Source organism: Phytophthora sojae (assembly GCF_000149755.1).
Source record: "Phytophthora sojae unplaced genomic scaffold PHYSOscaffold_1, whole genome shotgun sequence".
NCBI classification, from domain to species: Eukaryota; Oomycota; class Peronosporomycetes; order Peronosporales; family Peronosporaceae; genus Phytophthora; species Phytophthora sojae.
Window position 1 is genome coordinate 11454909 of NW_009258115.1, and position 14685 is coordinate 11469593.

The 14685-nt window shown below is 57.7% G+C and overlaps 8 protein-coding genes across 8 annotated transcripts; 3 read left to right on the plus strand and 5 right to left on the minus strand.

The window, feature by feature from the left end:
* Positions 1-1391: 1391 nt before the first annotated feature.
* PHYSODRAFT_310143 (hypothetical protein) lies at positions 1392-3014 on the minus strand (the record flags this gene model as incomplete). The annotated part of the gene is made up of 4 exons (XM_009519055.1): positions 1392-1610; positions 1675-2472; positions 2556-2921; positions 2970-3014. 4 exons carry the CDS (start codon positions 3012-3014, stop codon positions 1392-1394), a joined length of 1428 nt encoding a protein of 475 aa, XP_009517350.1.
* Positions 3015-3326: 312 nt separating this feature from the next.
* On the plus strand, positions 3327-5179 carry PHYSODRAFT_538218 (hypothetical protein). Its single transcript, XM_009519056.1, has 2 exons — positions 3327-4060; positions 4103-5179. Exons 1-2 carry the CDS (start codon positions 3659-3661, stop codon positions 5099-5101), a joined length of 1401 nt encoding a protein of 466 aa, XP_009517351.1. The 5' UTR covers positions 3327-3658; the 3' UTR covers positions 5102-5179.
* A 93-nt stretch (positions 5180-5272) lies between these two features.
* On the minus strand, positions 5273-6185 carry PHYSODRAFT_323525 (hypothetical protein; the record flags this gene model as incomplete). The annotated part of the gene is made up of 3 exons (XM_009519057.1): positions 5273-5365; positions 5427-5735; positions 5820-6185. The coding sequence occupies 3 exons, from the start codon at positions 6183-6185 to the stop codon at positions 5273-5275; spliced, it is 768 nt and encodes a 255-aa protein (XP_009517352.1).
* Positions 6186-6802: 617 nt separating this feature from the next.
* On the minus strand, positions 6803-8071 carry PHYSODRAFT_469767 (hypothetical protein; the record flags this gene model as incomplete). The annotated part of the gene is made up of 1 exon (XM_009519058.1): positions 6803-8071. One exon carries the CDS (start codon positions 8069-8071, stop codon positions 6803-6805), a length of 1269 nt encoding a protein of 422 aa, XP_009517353.1.
* A 487-nt stretch (positions 8072-8558) lies between these two features.
* Positions 8559-9233, plus strand: PHYSODRAFT_471737 (hypothetical protein; the record flags this gene model as incomplete). The annotated part of the gene is made up of 1 exon (XM_009519059.1): positions 8559-9233. The coding sequence occupies one exon, from the start codon at positions 8559-8561 to the stop codon at positions 9231-9233; it is 675 nt and encodes a 224-aa protein (XP_009517354.1).
* A 356-nt stretch (positions 9234-9589) lies between these two features.
* Positions 9590-11003, plus strand: PHYSODRAFT_284579 (hypothetical protein). Its single transcript, XM_009519060.1, has 2 exons — positions 9590-10081; positions 10161-11003. The coding sequence occupies exons 1-2, from the start codon at positions 9625-9627 to the stop codon at positions 10781-10783; spliced, it is 1080 nt and encodes a 359-aa protein (XP_009517355.1). The 5' UTR covers positions 9590-9624; the 3' UTR covers positions 10784-11003.
* Positions 11004-11200: 197 nt separating this feature from the next.
* On the minus strand, positions 11201-12833 carry PHYSODRAFT_358803 (hypothetical protein). The gene is made up of 3 exons (XM_009519061.1): positions 12822-12833; positions 12665-12753; positions 11201-12595 (listed from the first exon to the last, which is right to left on the minus strand). The coding sequence occupies exons 2-3, from the start codon at positions 12722-12724 to the stop codon at positions 11309-11311; spliced, it is 1347 nt and encodes a 448-aa protein (XP_009517356.1). The 5' UTR covers positions 12725-12753; positions 12822-12833; the 3' UTR covers positions 11201-11308.
* A 165-nt stretch (positions 12834-12998) lies between these two features.
* Positions 12999-14554, minus strand: PHYSODRAFT_467756 (hypothetical protein; the record flags this gene model as incomplete). Its single annotated transcript, XM_009519062.1, has 5 exons — positions 12999-13465; positions 13553-13616; positions 13692-13845; positions 13938-14177; positions 14262-14554. The coding sequence occupies 5 exons, from the start codon at positions 14552-14554 to the stop codon at positions 12999-13001; spliced, it is 1218 nt and encodes a 405-aa protein (XP_009517357.1).
* Between the last annotated feature and the right edge of the window lie 131 nt (positions 14555-14685).

A 14685-nucleotide genomic window follows, 5' to 3' on the forward strand; every position in this document is an offset into this window, starting at 1 on the left:
AACTTTCCCTTGTTGAAAGAGAAAAAATGTGAGGTTATGCTTCTCCAGTACATTTATCGCGCATTGCTCGTACCAGCCCCTCCTCCTCGATAACGAGGTAACTGCGCTGTCACGCATAGCTTGAGAACCCACAAGCATCTATCAGTTGTCAAGCTCATACGTGCAGGCACTTGAAAGGCGCTACCGTGTGGCACAACTGGGTTTTTCCTGTTCGGAACTCTCCATGAACCTGTAGCACGCGGCCTCCATGTCAGATTCAGACGACGGGACCAGAGTTCTGCCCACACATTGGTGCACCTCTGTGACGGACATCGTTTCCAAGCCTCCTCCAAGAATCTGGTCAAAATCTGCCTCCCATGCAACGATCATACTCCATTTTAACAAGATAAGAGCGCGAGAAATGCAGGTTGTATCTCTTACGCTTCGATCCGGTGGTGATAAATATCTTGCTCTGACTCTGCTGGTACAGCGTGTTGGCCGAGACGAACCCACTTTTCTCGGGCATGAGCTGTGTTGATATTCCGTTAGTGTACGTGCATAACGAACGATTTCTCTTGAATGGAGCGCATTACCTTTTTGCCTGCTTGAAGAAGCTGAGAATGAAGTACACATCGTCAGGTGAAGAAACGCCGTAATGTCAACAAAGAAGTGGATGCCTGGTACCTTGTCCATTTTGGCCTCGCTGATCCCCTTCACATCCAGCAGTTTTCTTTGTGACACCTGGAAGAGCTGCCCGATGGTTGCGAAGCCATCGTTTTTGAGCTTGGCAATGTCGGTAGCTTTGACACCGGCGTCCTGTAACAAGTCGATGGGCTCGTACGAGCGCAGGCTGTCCTCCTCTTCGTCATCGCTATCATGGACGCGTGGCATAGCGCCCATGTGCAGCCCTGCCTCTGTGGTTCTACGTTCGCTTCGGAAGATAATGTCAGAAGGCCCTGCAATAAATTCCAGTCCGCAAGCACGCATACCTTCTTGAGAGGCCCATAGTGTCCGTTATCAAGTCTGCTGTTTGTCTGCTGTTCCACTTGTGCTTGGTCGCGCGGATTCGACAATGAAAGCGGAGCTGTGAGCCACCAGTGCGGAACGGAGTGATGGTCGCAGAAACTTCAACGTACGTAGTTGAAGTGACTGGATCGCGGCGTCCCTATTGGCCAATATTTTGTGGCTACCAGCCACAAGCCTTGAGCACTGCACCGTTGGGGAATGAAAGCCCATGCAACCTGCGTGCATCATCTAGAGCGGTAAAAGTAACACGCGGGCGAGCGAGTTTATTTGTTGTCTATCCACGAGTCATGTTCGCGCCTTCGCTACACCCGTGCGTCAGTACCAAACGGCCTCAGTGAACTTTGCGACGCTTAGCCTGATGGTGCATCTTGCACTTGTCCTGCTCTCTAATAATACCGACCGCCACGCTGCATGTGCAGGTCCACAATTCTCCAGCGGAGGGTTTCCTGCTCCTCATCGTAGTCACGCTGGAAGGCAAAAATGTAGTAGTACGCCAGCACCTCGTCCTCGGATCCTTCCACGACTTCGCCCTCACGGCTGCGAATGCAGTTGATCTGTTGCGCCTGGAATCGCATCAGGATGATCGGCGCCTGCTTGTCCTCAGCCTACACAATAAACAAATGTCAGAACATGCAAATATACCAACAGTGCCAAATAATAAACACGTACCGTAGCCTCAATCACTTCCACATTGTCGATGCTCAGCACGTGCGGGTCCATGACCAACCCCTCCGACTTGCGCTCACGAATGGCAATGTTGACGCGCGAGTAAGCGGCCTCGCCGAACCACTTCTTCAAGTCACGGCTGTTGCCACGCAGGAAAGCCTCCAGAACACCCGGCAACACGATCTCTTCGATGTTCTCCTTCCACTCTTCCAAGATAAAGTCGGGTTCAGCGCGGCGGATCTCCTTGATGGCAACACCCATGGGCGTCTCGCCGAAGAGGCCGTCATAGATCGACGATAGTCGGTACACCCAAGGGTTCTGGCTGGTCTCCCAAACTTCAAGAACCTCTTCCTGGGCGTCGCTAAACTTGTCCTTGACCTGCTTCGTCGTCTGCTGAACCTTCTTTCCTGCCTCCGTCTTGGCGGCTTGCTTCGCGGCATCAAGGATGCCCTGGATAATCGGAGCCTCGCGGAAACGAGCGCTCACACGCTGCCAAGCGCTCTCCTCCTCCTTCACTGCCACCAGAGCGCTGGTACCAGTGTACTCCGTCGGCTCCTCGTCGCCATCCTCCGACTTCTTCGGCTTCTGCACGGACGGGGTGCGAACTGAAGCCAAAGCCTCGTCAACCGTCTGCTTCTCCCTCTTGCCAAAAAGCTCCTGCGCCGCCTCCTTCCACTCATCGCGCAGCTTGGGGAACTTGTTGGGGTTGATGATTTTGTTCTTCTGCACAGTGATGCCAGCAAAGAAGTTTTTCACAAAAGCACGAGCACCGTCCGCGTTTTCTTCCGCCTGCTCAGTTTTCTGGGGGCAATGAAATACAAAGTCAAAGTTAGTTGCCGTTTCAGACAAACGCATCAGCAAATCCAAGCCGATGGTCGACATACCTCGCTGCCCTCCTTGTCCTTCTTGGCCTCCTGCTCAGATTCCTCCGTCGCAGTGTCGGTGGTGCCCTCTGCAGTGTTTTTGCTGTCCTCCTCCTTCTTAGTAGCAGCCGCGGCCACCTTTGCGGTCTCCTCGTAGGACTCCTTGATCTTTTGCGAGGCCTGCGTGGCCTGCTCCTGCAGGTTCTTGGCCGCCTCCTCAGTCATGGAGCTCATCTCGTGTATCTTATCCTTAGCGGCCTTCTCCACGTTCTTGAACTGTTCCTTGGTCTTCTCCAGCTCCTCAAACGACTTCTTGAGCTCCTCGTTCTTCTCCATCTCGTTCTTAAGCTGGTTCTTCAGGTCCGCGAAGAAGCCCATGGCGCGCGACTGCGATTGCCCGCGGCTCGAGAGTGCCAGCTGGCTGTTGCGGGGAGCGGCGAGGCGCGCCCGGCGCAAGGCACGCGAGGAGAGGCGAAGCATCGGGGCGGCGGAGCTGCTGGTTCGGGGCAAGTCAAGCCGGATGTGCGGTGGTGGGTCACACGAGCATTTGACAGATTGTTCCAGAAAAGCGGTACATAGACCGCGATCTCATTTTAGCCAATCCGTGGGTCCCATTTGACACGCTGCGTCCCCACCAGCCAAAAGATCGGAGATAATCGTGCAGGAGCTTGTGTGCGCATGCGGAGTTTGGGTTTTGAAACGTCACACTCCACTGGCTGCCGATAGTTGGCAAAATGGGCAAGACGCGACGCAAAGGAACGAGCCCGGCCGAGGAGAAGGCCGAGGCCGAGCCGGTCACCGCCAAGGTGACGACGCCGCAGGTCGACGCTGCTGTTGAGTCTGCGGACAAGAAGCAAAAGAAGAAAAAGTCCAAGAAGGCTAAGCAGGCCAAGCAGAAGCGGGAGCCTGAGGCTGCCGACTTCGAGGCTGAGGCTGAGCAGGAAGAGGAGGAGGCGCCCGTGGAGCCGAATGGGGACGACGAGCAGGACGAAGAGACGGAGCAGGCTATTGCGGATGCGGCCAACCACAGCCTGGCCGAGGGTACCGTGGACCAGCGCTACTTCTCCAACGAGGAGTTTGCTTCGCTGCCACTGTCGGAGCCCACGCGCAAGGCTCTGGCCGACATGGGCTTCACCAAGATGACTAAGATTCAGTCCAAATCGATTCGCCCGCTGCTGGCTGGACAGGATCTGCTGGGTGCCGCTAAGACCGGTTCCGGTAAGACGCTGTCGTTCCTCATTCCGGCGGTGGAGCTGCTGCACAAGGTCCGCTTCACGGCGCGCAAGGGCACGGGATGCATTGTCATTTCGCCCACGCGCGAACTGGCGCTGCAAATTTACGGCGTTGTGCGCGACATCTGCAAGTACCACTCGCAGACGCACGGTATTGTCATGGGTGGAGCCAACCGCCGTGCCGAGGCGGAGCGTCTGGTGAAGGGCGTGAACATTTTGATCTCCACGCCTGGTCGTCTCCTGGATCACCTGCAGAACACCAAGGCCTTTATCTACCACAACCTGCAGATTCTCGTTATTGATGAGGCTGATCGTATTCTGTCCATCGGTTTCGAGGAGGAGATGCGTCAGATCATCAAGTGTATCCCGAAGGAGCGCCAGACGATGCTTTTCAGTGCCACGCAGACGAAGAAGGTGGAGGACCTTGCTCGTCTCTCTATCAAGGAGAAGCCTGTGTACGTCGGCGTGGAAGAAGAAGACACCAAGGCCACAGTTGCCACGCTTGAGCAGGGCTACGTTGTGACGCCGAGTGACAAGCGCTTCCTCCTTCTGTTCACGTTCCTCAAGAAGAACTTGAAGAAGAAGGTGATGGTTTTCTTTTCGTCATGCAGTGCCGTCAAGTTCTACGGTGAGCTGCTCAACTACATCGACATTCCGGTGCTGGACATCCACGGCAAGCAGAAACAGAACAAGCGTACGACCACATTCTTCCAGTTCTGTAACGCGAAGACTGGCATCTTGCTCTGTACCGATGTGGCTGCTCGTGGTCTCGATATTCCGGCGGTAGACTGGATTATTCAGTTCGACCCGCCTGATGACCCGCGCGAGTACATTCACCGTGTGGGTCGTACCGCGCGTGGAGCTAAGGGCAAGGGTAAGGCGCTGCTTATGCTGCTGCCGGATGAGCTTGGATTCCTGAAGTACTTGAAGGCCTCGAAGGTGGCGCTCAATGAGTACGAGTTCCCTGTCTCGAAGATTGCCAACGTCGAATCTCAGCTCATGAAGCTTGTGGAGAAGACGTACTACCTCCACAAGTCCGCCAAGGACGCGTACCGTGGATATCTGCTGGCATATGCGTCTCATTCGTTGAAGGGCATTTTCGACGTTGGCCGTCTTGACCTGCAGGGAGTGGCCAAGTCTTTCGGTCTCCAGGTTCCGCCCAAGGTGACGCTTCCAGTGAAGACAAACGGCAAGACTGGCAAACGCAAGGGTACATCGTTCGACAACGACGGCAGCTCACGTGGTGGCAAGTTCCAGCGCTCGGGCCACGCATTTAGTGCCGACAACCCGTACGGCAAGCGCGCGTCGGGTGACAAGCGCCAGTTTGCTCACTGAGGGTTGCTGGCGGCTACTATGTAAACAACGGCTTTTGCCATTCACGTTCCTTTTTGCAATATAGAGCGAGCTTACATCGATATTGTTTGTTGCACAGAGTTGTCTTCTTGATTTTTACTTTGCTGGAAGCTACGTTTTGTTGTTTATACAAGAACTCGCAGCGAAGAACGATCAGCTAGCGGCGACGGCTGAAGTTGAAACCTCCTCCAAAACCATTGCCAGCACCCATCTGTGCACCGCCACCGAATCCTGCGCCAGCTTGATCTCCACCAGCACAAAAGTTTCCCATTGCATCTTAACCGCCGATCCCGCCAAACGCGTTTACGCCTTGCGCTCCACCGAAGCCCATCTGCTGCCCGCCCACAGCATTTCCGCTGAATCCGCCAGCATTCATACCAGCACCAGCTCCGCCGAGCATTCCGCCACCGAGACCTCCCATCGGGTTCCTAGCGCCAAAGCCGCCAGCGAGACCGCCGCCAAGACCGTTCATAGGACTGCCAGCGCCGAAGCCGCCCATCGCGTTGCCACCGAAGGCACCAGTGGCTCCAGGAAACCCGCCCACAATGGCACCGGTCCCGCCAAGTCCGCCAAGTCCAGCACCGAGAGCGTTGTTGGCGCCACCTGCAATGCCTGACTATGCGCCGGGTTGTTGAGCTGCAGGTGCATTCGCACCGGCAAAGCTAGTTGGTGCCGGTGTGGCTCTCGCCCTGTCGGGTACCGTGGGAGCTGGGGTTGCTGCGGGGCGTCCGCGCGTAGTGGTCGGAGCAGGCGTAGCAGGTGCAGCACCCGGTGCATTGGGGGATCCGGGAGCACCCGGCGCACCTGGGGCCCCTGGGGCGCCCGGTGCTCCAGGTGCAACCACCGCAGTATTGGAGCTAGCCACCACCGTGGACGGAACACTGACCGGGACAGGGATGTACTGCGGCACTTCCACGGGGACAGGAATGGCGATCTTCTTGACTTTCTTCACGTGGTGGTGGTGATGGTCGTGGTGGTTCCAGTCTTCGTCATCTTTGGTTGCTGGCGCACCTGCAGTCTGTTGTAGACCACGAAGTGCAGGCGTTCTCGGTGCAGGTTGCTCCATCCGTGACGGCCAGAATGCTCAGCGCAAGGAAGGCGGCAACGGTGGCGGCACTCTTCATTCTAACCCGGTACGTGACGAGGGAAGGGAAATTGCCGGTGGGTGGAAGGCTGCTTTGTCGCTCGCGAATTGGAGAATGCAGCGAGAACGACAACACCAACAATCATCTCATTATGGATCTCAGGCTACATGATGGAAACGCTAAACCCACGACCACATCCTTCCAGAGAAAATGGAGGTCAGAGATGATCATTCAATCAAGGTGTCTGGTTGAGTATCGACAGTTTGCCACTCGATGCATTGCACTGAATTTGAGATAAGTTGCCGACCTCGCGCCAAGCAATATCGCAACATTTCTTAGGGGTGGTGGCGTAGAACTTGGATGACCAGATCAACACAACTTCGGATTATCAGTAGGTGCAGCAGTGTTGATAGCAAAGCGGAAGAAGAGGAACTCGAAACATCACAAATATTGAAATCATTAGGCGGTGGCAGCTTTCCGCTTAGCATACTCAGAAAATAAAGAGCTCGATGCCCACCAACTCTGCCACTGTTCTCGTTTCTTCATCTCTCCTTCTGGCGGGACATCTCACCTCATCTCGGCTCTGCTTCGCTGGCGCTTACGCCTTGGAGCGCATCTCGTGCGGTGCCACAAACACCTTGAGGAAGCCACTGTCCTTCTTGGCGATGCGAGAATACGCCTCGGGCACCTCCTCAAGTGCCAGGCGGTGCGAGATCAGCACCGACGGGTCCAGCTCGCCACTTTCGATAGCGTCGAACACCTGCGGGTAGTACTTCTGCGCAGGGGTGCGTCCAGCACTCACCGTCACGCTCTTCATCGCGACGTGGCCGATTGGGAACGACTGCACCGAGCACATGTAGTCCGACACAATCGAAATGTGGCCGCACTTGCGCACAATCATGAGCAACTCCTTGAACGTATCCGTTGCCTCGGGCTGAGTCTCCATGCCAATCTTCTTCTCCAGCTTGGCCATCCACCCACCCGAGATAGAGCAGCCGCTTGCATCGATTGCAGCATCGGCACCGGCAGGCGGCAGCATTTTCTGTAGCTTCTCCACCACCTTAGCGCTCGACAGGTCGCGGCGGTCCACCACCTCCAAGTTCATGTGGTCGTGGGCAAACTTGAGTCGCTCCGGGCAGTGCTCAACTCCAAGCACAGTCTTGGCGCCGCGCAGCTTGCACCAGTGTGCAGCCTGGAGCCCAATAGGACCAAGACCCCAAATGACCACATGGTCGCCTTCCTTCACCTTGGCCATCTCCACGGCGTGCAGCGCGGTCGCAGTCGTCTCCACTCCCAGCACCGCCTTGTCGTCACTCACACCCGACGGGAGCTTGAAGCAGTTCATGTCGCCGTACGGCACGCGCACGAACTCAGCCTGCACACCCGGGACGTTCCCCAGCATGCGGGTGCTTCCAAGCACGGCAGCAGGAGCCCAGCCACCGTAGGTCTGCTTAAACTCCTGCGACGAATTCGTGCAGTTGCACGCTGCGTACTCCTGTCGACGGCAGTGCTTGCATTTTCCGCAGGCAATTACAAAGCTCACAGCCACGCGGTCGCCCTCCTTGACCTTTTGCACATCCGCGCCCACGGAATCCACGATGCCGACTGCCTCACTGCCCAGAATCTGGTTCTTCTCCAACCCCATAGTATCGCCGCACACGTCCGTCGCGAAGTCCGGGCTCACGGAGCATGCGGTGACCTTCACCACCACATCAGACGCCTCCATGATCTTGGGCTTGGGGACGTGCTCCAGCTTGACAGCCTTGCCCGTCCACATAACGGCACGCATGCAGCCAGCCGGGTCCTTGGAGCACGTGTCCTGCCCGTGCGTGTGAGCACTGGACATCATCTTGCTGGCAGTCTCCATGCTGATGGCCGGAACCTTTACACTTCTGTTGACTTTGCTTGTGTCCGAGACGGCAAAAGCAGATATGGCTTGCCTGAACAGCTCCACCATTGAGAACCGAGAGCGACATGACGCTCGCTCTCGTCGCAGAGCAGCCAACTTGAAGGGGGCTTCATGCTACCTCCAAGGCTGTATCAGTGAAGAGATTCCATTGAAATGCTCGCGATCTGGGACTTGCAGGTCGCTGCCAGTGCCCGTTGCATTGAAGTGACGTAGATGTCGTTTCGCAATAGAGTATAGGAGGTTTTATTGATTCTCGCAGGTTTGGTTTCCCAACGGCTTCAACTTAGCCCTGTCATGGTGGAGGCCGCATGCGAGGCTGCAGGTTCTCCAGAAGGAAACGACGACGCTCGATCCCCGTCGCGGAGGCTCCTTCCATTCTCCGATTGCCGAGCAACCCAACTGTCGGATCCATATTGCGCCCAAACCAAGCCAATACTACGTTAGTATGAAGCTCTCAACGATCACCCTCTTTGCCGCTGCAGCCATGCTGGCAGGAACAAGCGCCGTCGACACGACTGCGCGGACGCACAGCGACATTACGCAGCGCCAACTCCGAGTTGAGACATCGCCCGAAGCGATTGAAACGGACCTGCGTGACGACGAGCTCGGCGCGAGTGAGGACTTCTGGGGCTCCTGGGACAACCACTACGCACAGGCACAAAGCGATCCGCTCAGCAATGACACCAGCTCTGCCAGCGCTGACGGCGCGCACGAGCCCACCGTGGGGGACCTTCCTGCAGCGGCGAAGGAGCTGCTCGACAAAGTGGAGAGCGTGGCGACCGCCGCGATGCCCTTCAGCGTCGAGACGGCCCAGTCGTACTTGCTCCCCGCGTGCCTCGTGGTCGCCGCCATGTTCGTGATCGCGATCGCCGCCGTGCTCATCGGCGTGCGACGACAGCAGATGAGCGAGCCGAGATTCGGCCCCGTGGAGCTGGCATCCGACCTGCCGGACCCCATGACCACATCGGCCGAGAGCGACGCCGGAGACGACGGCTCCGACGCCAGTTCGCCTACTCACGGCGAGGACGAAGGCGAGGCGGACACGGGCGCGACTGTCATCTTCGGCGACGAGGAGGAAGAGAAGGAGGAGGAAGAGGACGTAGCCGACCTAGCAGCATAGCACTCATCAGACCCAAACAAATGTATGCTTCCCTTCGTATCGTGCTCGCCGCCGTTGGCGCCATCCATCATCGCCAAATCGGGCCTGCAGGTTGCCCGAGTCTATAGCGCGCCGGGCAATGGGTGTCGATGATCGGGGCACGGCCTTACCCATCAAAAACCAAGCAGCACTCGTCCATGATGGGCACACATGTTGCTCCGGCGCCGCAAAGTTGCGGCATGTTGCGCTTGGAAGATCTATGTTGCGAGTGGTTGACCCGCCCCCACTATACTATACTGAGCCCCAGACCGAGTGGTGCTTGGAAGGCTCGCAGCGCTCGTTGCTCGGCCCCCCGACCGTGACTTTCAAGTTTGCAGCGCAAGAAGCAGACCCCCCTCCACTCCGAGCTAAAATGGCCCTCCGTCGCGTCCTCACCACCAGCAAGGCCTTCAAGGCTGCCCCGAGCCTGCTGCGCCGCTCCATGGCTACCGTCGCCGACGAGATGACCGTGCGTGACGCCCTCAACACGGCCATGGACGAGGAGCTCGAGCGCGACGAGGAGGTGTTCCTCATGGGCGAGGAGGTCGCCCAGTACAACGGCGCCTACAAGGTGTCCAAGGGCCTGTGGGAGAAGTACGGCGACAAGCGCATCATCGACACGCCCATTACGGAGCAGGGCTTCACGGGCCTGGCCGTCGGCGCCGCCTACCACGGCACGAAGCCCATCGTCGAGTTCATGACGTTCAACTTCGCCATGCAGGCCATCGACCAGATCATTAACTCGGCCGCCAAGCAGTTCTACATGTCCAACGGCGACATCGCCGTGCCCATCGTCTTCCGTGGCTCCAACGGCCCCGCCGCCGGTGTTGGTACGTATCTTTTGGCTCCTCTTTTGTCCCCATCGCGATCATTATTAACGTTATTACTGCTTGTTTTGCGCCCTTCCAGCCGCCCAGCACTCGCAGTGCTACGCCGCCTGGTACGGCAGCGTGCCCGGCCTCAAGGTCGTGGCCCCCTATGACTCGGAGGACGCCCGTGGTCTGCTGAAGGCCGCCATCCGCGACCCCAACCCGGTTGTGGTGCTCGAGAACGAGCTGGTGTACGGTGTGTCGTTCCCCGTGTCGAAGGAGGCTCAGGACAAGGACTTCACGATCGAGATTGGCAAGGCCAAGATCATGAAGCCCGGCAAGGACGTCACCCTGGTGGCCTTCTCCCGCATGGTGGGTGAGGCTCTCGAGGCTGCCGCCGCCCTCGCCAAGGAGGGCATTGACGCCGAGGTGATCAACCTTCGCTCGATCCGCCCGTTCGACCGTCAGGCCATCATTGACTCCGTGAAGAAGACCAACCGCATCGTGTCCATCGAGGAGGGCTGGGGCCAGCACGGCATTGGTGCCGAGATTGCCGGCATTATCATGGAGACCGAAGCCTTCGACTACCTGGACGCTCCCCTTGAGCGTGTGACTGGCACGGACGTCCCCATGCCGTACGCCGAGAACCTGGAGAAGCTGTGCCTGCCGCAGGTCGAGGACATCATTGCCGCTACCAAGCGCACCCTGGCGCGCAACCTGTAAGCAAAGCACCTCAGAACCTCGAGGAGCAGACCATGGACGATGTCGTTGTTCCCATCTCGATCTGATCTGAAGAACCTCGCGCTATGAAGGAAAGCAGGGCGAGGGCTGAGCACTTGCTCACTCAACACTACGCAGCGCAAGACGCACTATGCGGAAGAGCAGAAGAGAGTGGAGTGGTTGACAGTAGGAAGGGTGTAACTAATCGAGCCCGATAGACCACAACGTACGCTCCAGTACTTTACCACTTGTCATCTTCTTTGGTTTTGCTGTATAGGGCCAAGCCTCAGCACTTTGAATGCAGCACTTTGTTGCTCCTCTCATTTGATCGTCGACAAGTTGAAGTCAAGCAGATTCCTTTCAAAACGTCTGCGGTGACCAAGCACCAATACTTGGTCTGAGCAGTATCAAAGTCGAAATACACAAGCAAAACACACAGTGACATTCGGCCCTCCCCCTGCTCACGGCTTACTCTTTATGAAATACGAAAAAATAGTCTGTCCTCCTCACGCGCCCACATGTGCCGGCTTAGAAGCCAAACTCTCCGAAGAAGTCCACATCCTTCTTCGGCTTCTCCTTTTGTACAACAGGAGCTGGAGGAGCTGGGGCGGCAACAGGTGCAGCGACGGCAGCAGACGATGAGCCGTTGCTGCTTGTGGCTGACGCTACAGACGATGAAGAGAGTCCCAGGAGGTCGTGACTGCTACCGTTCGTACTGGACGTCGACGACCCGAACAAGTCGGAAGTCTGGGTGGGCTGCTTGGGCTGCGGGGGCGGCGCGTAGAAACTGCTGCTGTTGGCGTTGCTGCTACCGCTGCTGCTAAGCTGCGAGTCGAGCCACGAGTCGTTGTCATGGTCACGACTCGATGAGCTCGTGCTGCTGCTGTTGCTGCTGCCGATTCCTGCGTACTTCCCAGTAGCCGACAGCTCGGTGTTGGTGCGAGGGAATGCGCTGGGCATGCCATTCGAGTTGCCATACGCGCTGCCGTTGCCGTTCACTGCGCTCTGCGCGGTTTGCAAGAGTGTCGATGCGCCGCTAGACAGCGCTGACCAACCCGATGTGGCAGAGGATTTCACGTTATCCGAGAGTGCCGGGTCGTGGATCGCGCTCTGCACGTAGGACCAACCGGACGACACCTTCGAGCCCAGATCTTGATCCTTGACAAGACTGGCAGCCGTGCTGGCAGCGGACGTGACAGTGCTGGTGAAGTAGCTGAAGGCACCCGAGAGGTCTCCGAGACCGCCGGCGGGAGCCTGAGGCGCGCGCGTTTCGCCGCCGCTGCCAATGCCTTGCATTCCGTTGCCGCCGAACTTGGCGGCCATGCGGGCACGCGCCTCCTCGCGCAGCTTCATCTGACGGGCCACGTAGTCCTGCTCGGACTCGCCCTTGAGGGCTTCGACGCCACGCGTGTCGCCACCTGCAGAGCCACCACCTGAGTACGAGGCCGACGAGAAGGAAGACGACGCCGGTTTGCGCATGCTCGGGTCCCACTGAGGCAGCGACGGCGGAGAGCGTCCCTCGACGATGGCCGTCAGACGCTGGCGATAGGCCTCGGCCTGGGGGGTGTTGTACTTCTCGCTGATGGAGAGGTCCGTTGGCACACCAGCGGCGGAGAAGGCCGCGCGGAACGAGTCGTTGCCGCCCTTCTGCATCTGCAGCACCTGCTTGTCCGTCCACGAGTCCATGGTGACCGAGCGCACGAACGAGATGTGCACGCCCAGCCCGCGGTGGCGACCGGAGCACTCGAGGCACATGAAGGTGCCGTACGAGACGGTCGCCCACTGAGGGTACGGCGCGTCGCAGTCCACGCAGCGCTAGAGGAAAGAAAGCGGCCGGCGGTTAGCTTCAACGACCACACTCACATGCCACCCAGCTCGACGTACGTTGTTACCCGGCAGGCGCCGCAGCTCCTGCTGGGTCTCCATGGGCATTTGGTGCGCCATCCTGCTGCGAGTCTAGTCTATGTGGGGGGCTGCAAGCAGAGAGGAAGAGGGTGAGAGACGCTCGCTTGGACGCGAGGCCGCCGAGCGACGGACGTACTTGGGGAAGGCCGGAAGAGGAGGAATCAGCGCGATCAGCAGCAATCGACGCGGTAACTGAACACTGCCGCTACCCCCCCCCCCCCAGTGGCTAAAAATAGAAACATAGCTGACCAATCAAACCCTGCCAGGAATCCGGGACAAGAGAAAAGACGGGGTCAAGTAGATACTTTTTTCATCATTGACGCCGGAAGGACACGATGCGCGTGCGCTGCGGCCGCTTGAGCGCCTGGAAGAGCAGCAGGTTGAGCCCGAGGAAGCAGCCGACCACCAACGCCAAGTACGTCGCGAAGTCGCTGTAGCCGCGGCCGCAGATCATGTACCACGAGTTCTCGTACAGCAGCTGCGTCACCGGGTAGTTGCACAGGTTGAACTCCTCGTCGAAGTCGTGCACGCACAGATACTTCTGGCGGCGGTGCTGCATGCCTATGAGTGAGTAGAATGACTCGCTCTCGAGACAGTTGCCCAGCGGCTGGTGATTGCTCAGCGACACGATCTCCGTCGGGTTGATGAACAGCGCCAGCAGCACCAGAACCAAGTAGAGCAGGAACGCCATTTGGTTCACGGCGTGGTCGATGCACGGGTACAGCCAGTCGCTGTCGTAGACGTCCACAGGCTCCAGAGCTTTCTGTACCTCGGGAGAGTCTGTAAATAGGAAGCGGCACAAAAAAAAATGTTAGTAGAACGGCAGTGCGGCAAAGTCAACAAGACGAACCAAAAACGCATGCGCACCTCGTTCACGGTCGGCCATCCAGAAGAGTAGCAAACTCAACCCGATCAGCATAAAGAACCACACCTACGTAAGGAGCGATGCAAGGTCATAGTGAGCCTCCAAAGCTTTCATCGTATCCTAAATGCAGCGTTTTGTCACCTGTGCTTGGATTCCCATGAGGTGAACCGTCGCGTAGTAGCCCAAGATGAGGAAGCCCGAGGCGAAGATGGTGCTCAGCAATGACATTAGTGGCACATAGCTCCACTCCGTCTTCCAGTGCTCGGCTTCGTAGTAGTCGCCGACGAGCCACGTGCTAGTGATAGCCAAGCAGACGCAGCAATTCAACAGAAGTCAGACGGCTTTTTCATGGCGAAGACCCTGTGCAACTCAACCATAGCGCCTTACCTCCGCAGGATATGGTGCACACAATCGAATGCAAACGCGAAGAAAAAATAGTAGAAGAGCACGTGGCACGGCACGCCCATCAGCCGGTCGGCCAGCAGCGGATCGCTGTCATGCCACGTCCACCAGAGGAACTTGGTGCCCAGTAGCTCGAATGGGAAGGCGAGCATCACCATGAGCGAGCCCATCGCAAAAGGCTGCAAGAACGGGTCGATCCGCAGTCTGGAAGTCGTCACGAAAGCTCTGCGCAAGACAAAATTCCCACAGCGATGAGCGATTAGCGACCTCCTTCTAGCATCGCCATGGATCCAGCACTGGACTACGTACATGTAGTAGAGCTGAGCCTGCAACAGCACATTGTACAGAGGCAGCCGCTCTGACACGAGCATCACCAGCGCCTCTGCGTGCCAGCGACTGTGGCTGTAGAAGAACAGCTCCACGACGAGTATCTGGAGCACCGCAGCGGTCAGCATCGTGGCATTGCGCTTGCCGGAGGAGTGGACGTGCAGCATGAGCAGGAAGACGCTCAGATATGTGGCCCCCTCCACCGCCGCCAGTGACACGTTCTCGTTGAAGAGCCCCAGGAAGGCGATCGGCATCACGCGCGACGTCGCCACCATTTTGGCCGGCAAAAACGAAAAATCGCAAATCGACAAGTACCCAGTTTTGGCTCGAAAATGCACCGGCTATTCAAAATGGCAAAGGCAAGTTGTGAGGCTGCTGATTGCCTTTGCAAGGTCAACGACGAGCA